This window comes from Pleurodeles waltl, chromosome 8 (genome assembly GCF_031143425.1).
Source record: "Pleurodeles waltl isolate 20211129_DDA chromosome 8, aPleWal1.hap1.20221129, whole genome shotgun sequence".
Classification (NCBI taxonomy): domain Eukaryota; kingdom Metazoa; phylum Chordata; class Amphibia; order Caudata; family Salamandridae; genus Pleurodeles; species Pleurodeles waltl.
This window is the reverse complement of record NC_090447.1, coordinates 1,201,895,414-1,201,912,397: the sequence shown is the minus strand read 5'-3', so window position 1 is coordinate 1,201,912,397 and position 16,984 is coordinate 1,201,895,414. Positions and strand designations below refer to the sequence as shown.

Genomic DNA, 16,984 nt, shown 5'->3' with positions numbered 1-16,984 from the left:
GGTAAATTCCCAAGATGATTGGTGCACAATTCAAGCCTTTCAAGCACAGATAATAATTCCCTAAATTAACTTATTGTCTTCTTTCAGCAAAATGGCATTCCTAAATCATGAGTCAGTTGATGTAAACCCAGTACTCATGTTGCACTGACTTTCAGTTCAAGATGGGTATTACCTTCCTCTAAATGAACCCTATCTTATTGCTGGTTAATTCAGTTGTGTCTTGTAAAATATTCAAATCCCACCATAGTGCTCCTCCCATAGGGCCTATGCTTGTCGTAAAACAATACAACCAGCACAATATGGTTTAATTGTTCCCTTTAATCATCTTCCCATTGTCTGTTGGAAAGGAGGCTCCAGATGGATTATTCATCTGGATTGTTCTTGGGCAATGAATGTGTATTGACAATGGCTGCAGAAGTGTAGTCATTAGCCTATTTTAATCCCCATGCCGGGTACGTAACTGTCAAGATGAATGAAACCACAAACTGATAAAATTGAAGGCACTTTTATTCTTAAATGCAAGGAGCCCGCATCCAGAAATTCGCCTCCTCTGATATGCAAGTCCAACTGCGTAGAAAAGTTGGAATCCACAGAGAGCATGGTCAGAACATGGAATGTGAAACGAAAAAAACATACAGCATAACAGGTAAGTAACTCACAAAGTGGAACAGAAAAAAGACTACAGTAAAGTACTACATCATATTCCCCAGCAAAGTGTGGCCTTAAAATAAAATATCTAACTGAAATGTGCTGCAACCAAAGAATAGATGAATATAAAAAAAAAATCTTTACACAAGACCAGGGCATTTTGTTCTGATAAAGCAAAGTTTTTTCTGTTCAGCTAACGTGATTTGTTTATTCCTCAACCCAACAGTATCACATACATCCAACAAAGAAGACATTATTATTTTGTGCATTAAAACTTTAAGGCCCATATTTGTACTTTTTTAGCAGCACATTTGCCCTGCTTTTTAACGCAAAAGTGGCGCAAACTTACAAAATTGTATTTTGTACGTTTGCACCGCTTTTGTGTCATAAAATGATGCAAATGCGGTGCTAAAAAAGTATAAATATGGGCCTAAGTTTCCTCTGAATAGGAAGAAAGTGATTCTGACCTGGTAGAATAATTGTGGGTATTACATCCTGAATTGGCAGAAATTGAGTCTGAAACAGTAGGCTCAGGCTGGCTATCACTTACTGTCAGCAAACAGAAGCTTGACACGATGCTGCATTCAACTGCCTTTGCGTTTGATAATTCGTCTTACTTGCTCTGAGGATAGCTTGACTGAACATCTTTTTCTCCATCATCCTTTGTTATTGAGCAAAATAGATCTTTTGTAGAATTTGGCTATCTGTACAGGTGCAGTTTACACTTGTCTTTTAATTAAAACCTAATCACCGATTCGAAACTCTGTCCTTTACATATTGTTTGTTGTCAAAATATGTTTTGTGGATCCCCTCTCTCTGGGCAACTGAGGGCTTAGAAGGATCTGATATGGTGAAAGTTTTGGAACATTGGCTACACATTGTGGTAGTGCCTCATGGCCTGTCCCACTTCTTTGTACTGGAGAGGGCCCACCAAGTACCGGCGCATCCATCTGCCCCCTCTGCCCCCCCCCCCAAGTGCAGCTATAGAGACAAATATACACTGCTGCAGGCGGCCAGCTCAAATGGCCCCTTGTGCATCAATAATACCTAAATCGCCCACTTCCTGTTCATCTTGGTGGTTCAGCACAGGAATGCCTCTTACTTAGAGGTGAAGCGTTCACTCCATGACTTGGGCCTCCAGTAGTACATTAGTGCTTCTGGCCCAACTCAAGGATATCACAGTTGGCAACACTTACTTCTGTGATACCCCAACAGAGGCCTGGGCCTACGTCCCACCACAGCCACAGAGATCCCAGAGAAGGCACAGAAAGGGTCGACTGACTCTGCACTAAATGGACCTAGCCAGAGAAAGTGCTCTAGAAGCGGCCAGTTAGCTCACTGGAACATCCAGCCTGAAACTGGGGGAGGGGGTGCAATGATCTGGCTCCTCATATGAAGGATCTGACTTCATCTCGGCCCTGGCCAGATCCTCCCGGGGTCCACTTCTGACACCTCGTATGGCAGATGTCCTATGACTTCTGTTGCAACACTCTGGAAGTTCCTGTTCCTGGATGGTGACTACATTTTGCAGAGATCCTTAATGAATGTTGGCCTTTGAGGCTGCTCCAGATATATCATTGCTGACAGGGGCAGCCTGACTTCCTCAAAGATTGGCAGAGGATGAACTTGTTGCTACTCACATGGAGCTGACACGTCCCACACGGAAGATGACTGGAACCCTATAGTAGGGGATGCCTGTTGACTCTCCAGCTTATGGTTTGTTGGGGTTTGGACCCCTGACCATTGTCGGTATGCTCGGGTGGGTGGGAAGGGGGTTTTGTTTGATATGGCATACTGGGCACGCAGGGCTCTTTTCACAGGTCCTCCTATAGACCGTGCACACACAACTGGGCAGCATTGGGCTCCACTTTCCTAATTCCAAGGTTCAGGGCTCCATCCCCACTGGGTGGCCTAAGAAGTCACAGTCACTTACACACGTTTGCTGATGGCCACTCAGATTCCTTGTTATGCAGTCCTCACTTGGGATGTCAGGGGTAAGCGATCCACCCACAAATGCCACCTGATACACTCATGCATGGTACGGAAGCAGGTGGACATTGCATTCCTGCAGGTGACCCAGTTGACCGGACCCAAGCCAAGAGAACTGCGCAGGAGGTGGTGGGGTCAGATCTTTGCTATCAACTATTCCTCTTTGCCACAGGTTCTCTTATTTGGATTTGTGCCAGGGTACCATTCCATTGTGAGTCCCAATACATTGATAAGGAATGGCGATATGTGCTACTCAGCGGAACACTGGATGGGTGTCTCTGGGTCTGGCATGTGCATACGCACCCAGTGGTAATCAGTCAGCATTCCTGGAATCTTTGGCACCACAGCTGGGGGCATCTCTGCCAACTGCTAGGCTGTCAGGTGTGGATTTTAACTGTGTAGCAGATGTGGTTTTAGACAGGTCCATCACCCACTTCTAGACTCTCCCGCCCAGAGGTTAGCCACATCTTTTAGGCAATGGATGCCTGACTGGGACCTTCAGGACATCTGGTCACTACAGCATGAACAGAGGTGGGATTACTCTTTTTACTTTCTAGTACATGACCTCCATGCGGGCCTGGATGGCCTTTTGATGTTCCCATTGGTGGCTGACCCCGTTACCTGGAATACTTAGCCCATTCGTACTCCGATCACAACCAACTTATGGTGCTCCTGTAGTGGGGAAAGAGACTAGCTCTGATCCCCACATGAGGTTCCCCCCAGAACTACTGCATGATGTCGTCTTTCGGGACTAACTATGGGAAACAATCAGCAAATGTTCCCACGTAATTAAGGTACTGCCTCTGTAGCAAAGTTTTGGGAGGTATTTGAAGTGGGCATCTGGGGTCATTGCATTGGGGTACAGGCAGGTGTGCGCAAGACTCTGGAATCTGAACTCAGAAACCTCGAGACCAAACTAAGAGACTTGGAGGCTGTGTCATTGTTGAACCCCTTGTGTCTCCTGGAGCTCTTGGAGGCGTGGGCATCCCATCCAGAGGCCAAATGCTGGCTGGGCCTTTTCTCCTATTAGGAGTATGTACAGGAGCGGCTCGTAGCAAGCAGAAGGGGCGGGCGGCCCACGGGAAAATTTATTTGAAATAAAATTTAATATAGAAAAAACACTTAGCTTAACCCCGCATGCCGCTCTGCTCCTCCGTCTCCATCGCTGCAGGCACAGGCTCCCAGCCTGCACTGCGGCCAAACCTGACGCTGCTCAGAGCAGCATCAGGAATGGCTGGGAGCGCCCAGCCAGGGGGCTCCCAGGCAAACAGGGAGCCTGTGCAGTCTCTCTCCAGCCCAGCAACTGTGTTGCTGGGCTGGGGAGAGCCTACTGCGCATGTGTGTTTGGCCAACCAGAGATGGCTGGCCCAACACACATTCGCTCTGAGGGGGAGTGCAACTGCTCGTCACCCAGTGACCCCGCCCCTTTAAAATAAAACGATAATAAACAACATTTATTATCGTTTTCTTTTAAAGGTTTTGCAGCTGCCGCTTCTGGCAGGGGGAGGGGCAACGCTCCTCTGCCTTAATGGAGGATCTTCCCCTGAGTGTGTAGCTCAATTGCATCCAGAGGGAGGCAAGGCGGGGAGAATGTTAGCCTGGTTTATTTCCCTGAAAAGCATTCACCAGTCACACATGCACTCTGTTCTGCAGTTAGTTATTGCACACTCAAGAGGACATCCATCGGAGTTTGTGCAACATTACAAGACCCTGTATGGGGGCTCGGACCTTGTGGCTGATGACACGATTGATGGATTTTTGGCAGGAGTGACCCTGCTACACCTCCCCAATGCTGCCTGACAGGAATCTGAGGTGTTGAGCTGGGGTGGGAGGGACAGCGCTAAAGGTAGAGGAGAGTAGGGGTCTGAGAAGGCTCCCAATAGATGATGACTGAGCGGTCCTCTTCACGGCCTTCATGGAGGGGGAATAAGAGGATCAGGATCAGGCCCTGAGCATAGACGTCCTGGGATCACAGCAGGTACCCATGGACCAGACGGAGATGGGCCAAGAACCTCGCAACACATTATCTATGCTGCAATTGCTCAGTAGCCCAATACACACTCACCACTCCTGTAAACTGATGAAGCTCCGTACGGTTTGCCATGTCTGTTGTTGGGGGGATGGGGTAATTTTAATATATGATATTGGTTTGATGCGGGGACGTTCCATAGTGGAATGAAGAGCCATAATACCCAAGGGCATATGCAAACACAAATTTACATATAATCCGTAAACTGGTTAGTAGCTTAGAGATGGTATGTCTAATGGGCAAGTGAACACTTCCCTAGCTCCTGCACTGTGTAAGAGTTGCAATTACTATCTCATACTCACAGTAAAACCTAATAAAGAAACTATGAAAAACAAATACCATCTTTCTAAGATTACTTTCATTTTGAAAGTAAATGCCGTCTCTGCTTTCCTTTCTACTAATATTTATTCACTTTTTAAGCAATGTACATAAATGAAACGTGTTTGGTTTTGTAGTATATCTTTTTATATTTCATTCCATACAAGAGTTTGCACCACTGCTATCTCAAATTCTTCAGTGCCTCGTAAATACAGAAAGCACTATACATATGACCATACCATACGTTATACCGCTTCTATCCACCAAAGAAGGTTTTGTTTTTCAGTATTTCACCCCATGCAAGAGCTCTCATTCGCACTGCCTCAAGCAATCAGCACCAGCCGCGGCCCGTCCTTTGGGGCTAAGGGGCCACGCCCTCTCACCTTTTGCCCCTCATGAAGACTGCCTGTTAGGCTGAGCAAAGGTCAGCCTGACAGATGCTCTTCATTTTCGGATCAGGTAGCCAGGAGCTAGACATGCGCGATTTTCGCAGGCTCCTGGCTGCCTGAGCTAAATTTTGTTGGGCTGAAATGGTCACAGCTCCTATGGGCGTGACCTCCTCAGCTCAGCAAAGGTGCCTCGAGACCATCCCCCTCGGTGACGAGGGAAGCGTCACCCATTGACTCTGAACTGAGCACTTCAGGTTTAAGCCCTGAAGCGCCCAGGGCGAGTGTCAGTCAGTAACACCTTGTCACAGAGCGGGGTGGGGTCAGCAGTCCTGTGACAAAATTGGGACTGCTGCCTTCCCTCATTGGCTGGGGAAGGCAGCAGTCCCAACCCTACTGGACCTTAGAGGCTGAGCTGAAAGTAAGTGTGTGTGTGTGTGTTTTTAAATGAATGGTGCGTGTGTGCATGTTTGAATGTTTGATAATGAGTGTTGTGAATGGATGTGCGCGAATGAATGAGTGTGTGTGTGTATGTGTGTCCTACCCTCCCTCCTAAAATTACGGGCCGCCACTCGTCAGCACCTCGTTGGATGAGAAAATGCTGTGTAAATAATCATACCAAACCATGCAGTACATTTCTGCCATCCGTAAAGAAATGCTTTCTATTTTCAGATATTTCATCCAGTTACATAACCCGACACTATATTTTACATGTAATGTTATTTTTGTCATATCACTGAAGTTTTGCACAACTTTTAATAAGGACATATATAAGACAATTTTAAAAGCTAAAATAAGACAGTGAAATGTTTTTTTTTAAATGGTCTGTATTTGCATATATATGTATATGCTGTTCACAATCTTTATCAATTTCTTTTTACGATGTTACTACTTTGTTGAAAAAATACAAATAAATACACCTATTTCACTTCATTAAAAATATTCTGAACACTTGAATAAGAGAATTCATTTAAAAATATGCTAAACACATGACTAACGTTTTTTAAATAACAAACTAACAATGCATCATTTCTATTTTTCAAATACTACTCTTAATTTGAGTATAATTTACATTTCTCAAAATCTACAAAGGAATTTTACTGTCAAAGACAAAATTTGCAATCAGTAGATGCAACTGTTAAAATATTTGTGCTCACATGCATGAATATCATTTTGCACTTCAACCTATAACCTTTTAAATAAACCATAAAACAAAAAATATCCTCTTATTTGTTCACTCACCTAACCGTTACTCGAAGCAAACATACATTCAAGCATGCACCCACTCAGTAATCTCCCAAATATTAGTCAATTATTGATGATCTCCCTCAGTTAAAAAATGTTCTCTCATTTTTATGATCACTTTATTCATTAAACAAAATCACAAACATAGTTCAAAAACAGTTGAAAAATACAACATCCATAGTAGCCCAACATATTGAGTTTACCAACGCTTTTTTTGTTTTTTTTGTTTTTTGTTTTTGTTTGCCGATGCTGAATATAATTGGGGAAGCCTCTGCCGAAGTGTATAGCTCTGCTTTGGCACAACCAAAAGACAAGACCTATTTGTTTTGCCAATGCATGTTTTTTAATGCTTTGTGGTTTTTGAAGCTGTCTTGAAACTCCATATGCCCAATTACATTTGTGGCGTTTCTGTGTGTATTTCTGATTTCTCACATTCCACTAGTACTTCCAAAGTTTGTTTGCCCTTTTCCTTTGTGCATGCAGTGTTCTGACCTTTGTCTTCTTATTTGTACCTCACTCTAAACCTCAAAGAGCTAATTTACTTTGGTCTTTCTGTCAATAGACAATGTCATAATTTATTTCAGGCAGGGGGTTACAAATCAGTTTATCTTTGTTATATAGGACAAAGCACAGCCAGAGACACAGGCCACCACTTTTGGAGCTGTTCCATTCAATGCAAAACTAGCAGTGGATGAACCGGACGGATTACCCCTCGTTAAACAACCCGGATCTGATGGTTTTAAAGTGGACTCTACTCCCTTGTTTCAGGTAAGCAGTAAAACAGACCCCATTATAGTAGCACAGGGAGTGTCTTCCCAAACTGTTGAATATAGTGGTGTTAGAAAATATTAGACCTATTCAATAATAAAATAGATTGTTTGTGTTTGCATCCAACTATAACTTCATCAGAATATTGCCATAGATCAAGAAGCATCACAATTATAATAAGCTAATAAGTGAAAATGTCTGTGATAGGCATTTATATTGGCTGCAGGATTCAGGCTTCATGGTTTCAACACAGCAGCATGAATGCAAACGCTCAAACATTTTGGACTCTTGTGTCTTACTTGTTACAAGTTTACATTTTCTGTAGGAAATTAGGTTGTGCATTTTATTTTCTGTGTTTGGAGTTGTAGGACTGAAAACACCTTCAGGTCTTCAGACATATAAGGGCATATTTAATAAGATTTCAAACAGTGTAGGGCAGCAAGCAAAGTTGCTGTCCTTTATTCCGTGCATGGGAAAGAGCTGAAAAGCGCCATGGCCTCTGAGATATGGCTCACCTCAGCTCCTTCCTAGCACTAGGGCTCATGTGGCTGCCTAGCATCAATGAAGCAACCCCGGCAATAAAGTGCCAGGGTGCCTGCATTTCAGGCAGGATTATTTTTGTGCAAAAACAATCTTGTAAGGCAATTTCCTCTACGTGTGATGCAGAATGCATCACACATATAAAGAAGAAGTAACAAGGAGAAATAAAAAATATTTCTCTCAGTTATGCCTCTGGGGAAGCATAGCATGTTGATGCATTCCTAGGCTTACAATATGTAGGGCCTGATTTAGAGTTTGGCAGAGGGACTTACTCCATTGCAAATGTGACAGTCCACCATATTACAATCCCATAATAGCCTATAGAGATTATAATACTGCGGCCGGGATCATTGTTGCTATATTTTATAAGCATAGAAAAGAAAAGAGGCACACCAGTATGTCAATGGACAATGGGATTAGTAGTAGACATGACACCTGATTTTGAGCTTGAATGTAGACTAACCAGGCTCCTCTCATTTATGCTTAACTCACTTAGAGGTGGTTACTGAGGAGATAGCCAACACAGGGCAACAGTAACTCCCACTACCACGCCTCTACCATGATCCTTCATTTCCACCAAATCTCTCTAACAAAGTACTCATCTGATTAGAAGGTGGCTGATTGTGCCCTTGGGTAATCGTAAGGTGACTAACATCATCCCCATCAAATTGCTGACCAGAGCCTCTCCCTCTTTCAAGCGTGTATAGTTTATATGAAATTCCATAACTGGCATGTCTTTACTGGAATCAATTCACAATGGTATTTGTGCAGATAACTATCATTTTGCTACACCACTTTTTGAATTCAAAAGAGCTTGATATACACTTGTTGTATGATTACATATAAACAAAGATTTTTGTGTGAGTAAAGCTTAGACTGTCACAGGTTTCCCCATGCACATCTAGAAGATTTTGTGAGTTCCTGAAATTCGTAAATCTGTGTCCATGCAGGGTTGTAGTGTGTGTTAGTGCAGATGTATAACTTTTTTTTTAACAACTTTATTTAGGACTCAGGGTCACAGAGACTACACAAACCTCATCAGAATGCTCACAAGTCTACCTTCATTGAAAGGTTTAGAGATATGCAGAACATTTTTTTTGTTTATTTTCATCAACCTAATGATGAAATTCAGATATAAAGACGATTTACCTTGCATCCAAGATTTAGAGCCCACTGTAAGACCAGTTTTCCCAAATGTGCCTATATATACCCCCAGTAGGCAACCATCACTGTCATGACTTCCAATCGCAGTGAGTTGGAATTTGCGACCTAACTCAATAGGCATGAGGTAGTTCGGATTTCAACCCAATACAATTCTGAATTTTGAGAACTGACCTCAAACAACATAGTTCAGTACTTAAAATTCTTTTATGGCTGCAAAATACTTGTTGCAAATTGCGACCAGTATTTTGTGACTAGTAAATAGTACATATGGCCCTCAGGTACTGCTATCCTAAGGATAAGAATTGAGTTTGAGATTAAAATGATATGTGAAATCCATATTTGGGTGAAGCCTTCTTGTATTTTTTAAGTTTAAAATTTTTTAAAATTGAAATTTATTCAACTTTGAAATATATTCAAAGCTGTATATTTTAAAAAACTATATTTGTTTGTTCCCAGGTTTCCTTAGGTCGAGAATGGTACATCCACACAATCTATACTGTTAGATCAAAGGAAAATGCAAATAGAGGTATTGGTAAAAGAAGCATAGAAGAACATCATTCGATCTTTCATGGAGTTCAGCATAAAAAGTCACTGCAGAATCGCCAGAAGAGATCTGTTGGAGAAGCTCCACCCCTTGCAGCAGAGATTGGTGTTGAAAACAGCAGAGGAACTAATATCCAACACATTGCCCTTGACCGAACAAACAAAAAAAAAAATCCTCAAAGAGAAGTTACCCTTGATGGGATCACACCTAGGGAAGTGAATAATAGGGATACAGAGGTCAATACTGTCTCAATTGTTGGAGGAGTTGCTGCTATGCTACTGGCAATCTGTTTAGTAGCAATTATTATTTTGGTAGTAAGGCGTAAACAGCAGCCTAAGAAGACCGAAGTACAGACTGGTTCAGGCAGCAGCGAGCCCATGATGCCACCACCTGGTTATAACAATGACAGCTCTGAAGTGTGAGCCAACATTCAATCACACGGACCCACCCCTGTTAGTGCCTCAAAATGTTTCAAATGCTGTATTTATCAATGGTGTGCTGTTTTGACAAAAGTACAGATTGTGTGGCTCCAGTTCTATTTGAACACTTCGATTTGAAGTTGTACGGAATAGATAGAATCCAAACCAACCATCCTAATTTGCACACAAAACAGTTGTGTTGGACATATGCAATGCACTACACACTAGCAGCTGAGAGAACACTATCAATGGAAAAGATTTTCCAGTGTTTAAGATAAAAGATATAATCTAATGGTGCTAAAGACCTTTTTTCTAAATCAAAGATATGAGCTATTACGTATATTAAAGTCCCAACTTTGGAGGCGCAATTATTACATTGTGATATACATTTTTAAACATTTTCATCTGAAGACCATGAGAACTTCTGCATTGATTTGGAAGAAAGAAAACTTGCCAATAATAATAAATTTGATTATACAATGTAATGTTAATATCAAAACAGCAAGTTTGTTTTTCACGTTTTTCACACAGTTACCTCCTTATTTCCCTGTGCTGTGCTAATATAAGTTTTTATGAAACCAAAGATTGTTTTTGAACTAGAAGAATGCTCAATGGAGGGATAAGGCACTTTTTTGAATGCTTGTCATTGTTTTAAAAGTATCTACTGTAAGTCTGTGCAGTAAATTATTGTCTAGTGGACACAGTATGGAAAAATACCAGCATTATTACAATGTATAATCTCTCAAATAGCTAATAAGATTTCAACATGATTGACAAGGTTCTGTAAGAACTAAGAAATAGCTGTGCTAGAGTTTTTAATATTGAATATTTTCTCTTATAATTAGCAGTTGAATTATCTGTAATAGCAATATACTGAAAATATAAAATTGATGGGAACAAGCATTTATTTAATGAGTAATCAATGTGCCTCTTGAGAAACACTCTCTTATGCTACAAGGTATTCATTACTTTAGAGTAGGAGAGCAGGAATATTAGCATAGTTTAGTTGAGTTAAGGTTCTGTAGCACAGCGTGACTCAAAAATGCATAACTGTTTTCCTCAAAGAAGGTGTTTTTTTGTTAATAGTTTTTACTGTATGCTTTATTCAGGTGTTCATAGCTGTCTGTTCTTCTGTGGCACAGCACTCTCTAAAAGATGCATGCAATCATTTGTGATAATGTTTAACCACTAGCACTTGTGTAAAATGAATTTAATATGCTGCTGAAAATCCCAAAAGGAGTTTATTTTTACAGTCTGCCAAAGCCATATAAAAATGAAATAGAACCAAAAAGTAACACATAATCTATACATCGAAACCCTACACAAAACTCAGTTTTAGCAAGTCATAACATATATTTATAAATATACGGAGGATAGGAGGCCAGTTAATTGTTCCTATGTTTGTATATACTTCTAACTCCTCAATATTTACGATATAAGGGACGCTCATAATGGCAAAGAGTGAGTTTAAATGTGATTTCATCCTCTGAAAACATTTCATATTGAAGCATAAGAAAAATATTTGTGTGCATTATTTTCTAAGGAGTCTGTATTATCTGCATACTTCAAAGGGCTACCATGTGTCAATTCAAATCAAAAACACATTGTTTTTGAAGATATATTAATTTAGTTTATCTTGAATTAAGGTTGAAAAATAGTTTCCATCTCCATTTCAAGTATAATTTGTAGCACAATTAACATAATAAAAAATATTATAAAAGGGCACAGCTGTCCTGCAACCACTCTCTTGACTGTCACTATTAAATTGTGGTACATGGTACAGAGTCAATAATCGCAGATTAGCCCTCTGTAAGGAAAGTCAGTGTTTACACATATACCAATTTCAATATTATTTTTTGACCAACTCAACACTCACATTTATCTGACATAGATTATAGTTTTCCTAATTGCCCGTCAGTAATAACTATTTTACTATATTGTGTAGGCTCTGCCGTAAATATAATATAGGTCATTTAACTTTCTTTCATAATACACGTTAACTGTGTGTGGCTGTTGAAGCAGGTGAAGAGTGCATGATGCTACACAGCAATACCCCTTGTAACATAACCTTCTTTTGCATAGCTACAGGTGCAAAAGAGCCACAGTTCATTTTGGACATTATTACATGTTTCTGTTACAAAGGTTTTAGAATTTTATTTTTAGTTTTTACTCAGGAAGTATACTGTTTTATGGAAATTCATACACCATTTATATTTTCTTTAAACATATGGACAATATACTTCAAGGTACTGTGTTCTATTGATGCTGTACACAAAGCTACTAGAACTGTATAAGCATATGTAAACCAATTTGTATACGGCTGAGTTGAGAGCAGGTGGACGACATATCTCATGAAATTAACCTGGTGCTCAGTTACTCTCTCTGACTCTCTCTCACACACACCGCTATGAATCTATTATATGTTGATTTATTTTTTATTGCACTGTAGTACTAAAGGAAACTTGTCTGTTTCACATGCAAACACATACCAGTTAGAATTTAGTTGCAGAAAACAAAACTATTTATATATGCCCTGCAAACACGTATATGTTTTTGAAATGTGTGCTTATGAGAAATCAATTGGTATTATTTTACAAGTGTACCCTTCTGTAATAGGGATAGGAGGCACAGACTATTGTGGAAAAAGAACCTTTGAAGTGGGAATGACATAAAATAAAAATATATGCATGACTGCTGAAATGAAGCAATTCCTAAAAAATTATGACATATGACCGATGGGTATTAATTCATCTAACAAAGCTCTGTACAATGTCAAAATATACTAGTGTAGGTCAGGTCACATTGTCTGCACATTAAACATCAGTCACTATAGTCATCTCTTGATGATCCATCTTCACTTTCTGTGTGAATATCACAACAAGAATATATTATTACCAGGAGTTCTACACTAGAATCCTGTCCTGTACTGTCATGACTATTCTTCACTGAGAATATCGAACAACTTTCTTCTGATTGCGCAAATTGAGACATGCTATCAAAGTGTCATCATTTTTTTAAAACTGCCCAATGTAAGGAAGGCCTGTACTGTAATTTGCAACATGGACCTCAAAGTGCAACCTGGTCTGCAATAAATGTCACTTTTTTTCAATCAGGTGTCATTGTGTTTACATTTTTAAGTGTGATATTCTACAATTACATAATGCATGGATCTTATTTTATGGTGTAACATTACTACATAAATTGTAAGCAAAGTATTTTATCTCAGTCATTTGTTTGAAGCATTTTTCATTTACTCTCCATTTATGTTCTATATTGTTCATCCTGCTATTCTCACCCACAGGTATCTACAAAATTGAGTATTCTTTGATATAAGCATCTATCTCACTATGGCCCATATTTATACTTTTTGACACAAACCAGCGCTGGTGCTGGTTTGTGTCAAAAATGTTACCACCGGCTAAAGCCATTCCCACGCGCCATGCGGGCGCCTTATTTAAGGAATTACATTAGCCGGCGCTGCGGACTGGTCTGAGTAAAAAAACATGACTCAAACCAGGCAGCACTATCGTAGGGGAAAATGGGGGTTGTGCATCAAAAAATGGTGCAGGTCAGGTTTGAGGCAAAAATCATGCCTCAGACCGGACTTGCGCCATTTGTTGATGCACAACCCCCATTGAAATGACTCCTGTCTTAGCAAAGACAAGAGTCATGCCCCCTTGCCTAATGGCCATGCCCAGGGGACTTCTGTGCCCTGGGCATGGCCATTGGGCACAGTGGCATGTAGGGGGGCCCAAATTAGGCCCCCCTATGCCACTTTAAAAAAAAATACTTACCTCAGCTTACCTGTACTTACCTGGGATGGGTCCCCCCATCCATGGGTGTCCTCCAGGGGTGGGCGAGGGTGGCAGGGGGTGTCCCTGGGGGCGGGAAAGGGCACCACTGGACTCCTTCCACAGTCAGAGAGCATGGAAGTGAGCCCGCGGGTCCCTTAACGCCTGCCCTGACCCAGGCGTTAAAAAATGGCACACATCAGGTTGTGCGCCGTTTTTTAAGGCCTGCCCCCTCCTGTCCGTCAAAATGACACAGGAGTATAAATAAAGTTATTTTTTGACGCGGGCTCAGGCGTCAAAGTTTATATATGGTGCACGGATTGCACCGAATGTGCGTCAAAATGTTTGACGCACATTTGGCGCAAACAGAGTATAAATACGCCCCTATGTTTTTCAAGTAAAACTGAGAATGCCACTTAATCAGTGCTTTGGGATACACATTTTTATGCATTATTTTGTTATCTTCTTGTGGAGAAAAAATATTGATATCCCTTTAACTTGGTTCCTTTTATCATCATGTGCCTCACAGATTGGGGCTTTGCCCCCCAGTATGGAGCAGGAATAGGAAACAACATTTTATATTGCAAGTGGCTAATTCATATAGTAAATATGAAAATGTGCAAGATACCTTGGATACACTGAAAGATGCCAATATAGTGGCACATAGTGGGATGAACTATCTATCTGAACCTCTGACCAGTGCTAACCATTGCAAAGGGTCTTTTTACTAAGGCAATGCAAGCCCATTAACACAAGGAAAAGCAAAACCTGATAATAAGAATGGTCCTGAGCCAGATCTTTCAACCGATATGCCATCTTAGCTCATGTTTTGACTCCCTGGTAGTTGAAAGATCCAGTATTACATTTAGATTAATTAAAGCATACATAAAAGTGATGGATGAAATGCTTGAATTAGTTTCAGCCACTGGTAATCACTCAGGCTGTAAACCCTTGCGCCGCTTCCCAGGCAATTGTTATTTTGCACACCTGTCACCTCGGTTTGGACCCTTCCATATGCAAATCAGTCTTGTTGCTGCTCCAATTGGGAACCGACCAGCCCGAACTGCCAGGTCTGGTCCTCCCTAAATGCCAGTCATGGGTCTCTGTACAAGCCACTTCTGTTTTAATGCCCAGGCTTGTTTTCTATCCCAGTCTGATATTGTTTGCAGACAAATTTAAACCGCTTAACGTTATCATTACTGCAGTCTAAATTAGGGTAAAGCATATCACATGAGAAAAAGACAACAACAATTTTATAAAGAAAAGAAGTGAAACCACCCAAGAATACTAGTATCTACAACGTTTCTGCTGCAGTTTTTCTACGTGCTAGTAGATGGTACTGAAAGGCAGCAAACTGTTTTTTTCAAATGGCTTTTTGTTTGCAGTGCAGCATTAACCGCAAATGGAATGACAAATCTATTGACTCACCAGAAAGCTTCAGTAGGTGGGTGAAACAGAGGAAAAAACAAATAGGAGCAAGGCAACCACGACTGATACAAAAGCCATCCAATCTTGAGCAAGGTTTGGCAGTCTTTACTATTCAATCTAATTTTGTTTCTTAATAGAAAATCTGTAGTGAAACTGCAAATAGGGTACAGGAAAGGTTAGTTTTGGATAGTGCTGTGAGCCCCTCTAAATATAGGGCACACTCGGATAGGTTTCCTTAAACCTAAGGGGTATTTGCTTATCAATTCCTCACACTATAAATTACGCTCATCTAGATTTAAAATGTTGTGAGTTACCCAACACTGTCATAGATATTCTTATTTACAGGAGTTATTGTAGTTGTAGAGCCCGACATCCTGACCTCTATAACTAGTGAGATACACACTGCAATTGTTATTTATGATTAGTTATTTGTTATGTACAATCAGCACACAAAAACTGTGTATAAAAATTATAAGAATTATTACGTATCTTAGAAAAAACCTAAGGCCCATATTTATACTTTTATAGCGCCGCATTTGTGCCACTTTTTGACGCAAAAGTGGCGCAAACTTACAAAATACAATTGTATTTTGTAAGTTTGCGCCGTTTTTGCGTCAAAAAGCAGCAATAAAACGGCGCTAAAAAAGTATAAATATGGGCCTATCGCACATTTATACTGTCTAAAGTAATTAGTCTAAACCATACCTATCTTTATACTTACAATATTGTCAACCTCCCATTGATAGTTTTGGCTGAATTGTCATATGACATGTTGCTGCTTTATATCAAGCTATGTATTATCCCTGCACACCTCCGAGAAGCTTTGCTGACAGATATAGCCCTACGGCATTATCCACAAGCAACCAATCTTTGTGGCTCCCCTTCCCTAATTCTTAGGTCTCTTTATAACTTCTTCCTCAATTACACTTTATGGAAACAGGAGGAGGAAGTTGTTTGTGCAGCCTCTTGCATCTATATTGCTGAGTAAACAATAACTCAGAAACATATCCAAAAGGCAAATATTTTATCAAAACATGCTTCTTTATACATTAGCTCCGTGCTTGGCTGGAGGACCTAATGTTGCCTAGTGCAATTAGCACCTTAAATAGCCAAATGAAAGATTTTCTCTTTTCTGCACTCTTGTTATTTATGTTAGCATGACTATTGTCAGCCGGCTTGTGAAATGAAATAGCAGCCATGCATGCTCTGTGAGTTATTATCATAGATGTGAATATTAGTTTCTTAGACTTACACCTTTCCCATACACACTCAAGAGATTGTTGCAGCTGTGATTAAGATACAAGTAGGCATCATTTGTAAGTAACGGGCACAAGAATCCAGGACAATCCCTGTCACTTTTGTCTATAGCAAGAGTTTCACAGTAACAACATTTGGTGTTGGCGGCCATGATACTAGTCAAAAGTAGAAAAACAAGGGTTACCTAAGGGGTGAGTATGGATCATCTTCTGGAAAAAGTTTGTGAATGCTTTACTGTGAAGTTAAGAGGATGGGAGAGGATTGACATAATTGTAAGGTAGTTGTAAGAATTTGCATTTTGTGTGTTGCTGAATCAAGATTATTTTTATGTATTGTAAGACTTGGTTTTAGATCCAAAGCTATTGGTTTTGTCCATAGGGGGAGGTTATTGTGAATGCAAGTAGAAGCTTCTAATATTTTAAGAGGGACAATGGTATCTGAGGTAAGAGTTATCTTCC

General features: G+C 40.5%; 1 protein-coding gene across 1 annotated transcript in view; it reads left to right on the top strand.

Annotated features, from left to right (window-relative positions):
• FREM2 (FRAS1 related extracellular matrix 2) overlaps positions 1–13,159 on the top strand; it is a 489,280-nt gene extending 476,121 nt beyond the window's left edge. Inside the window, exons 23-24 of the mRNA XM_069205491.1 lie at positions 7,237–7,383; positions 9,544–13,159. Of these exons, the coding sequence (XP_069061592.1) occupies positions 7,237–7,383; positions 9,544–10,053 (657 nt within the window). The 3' untranslated portion in view covers positions 10,054–13,159. The remainder of the gene's footprint in view (positions 1–7,236; positions 7,384–9,543) is intronic.
• The last annotated feature ends 3,825 nt before the right edge of the window (positions 13,160–16,984 follow it).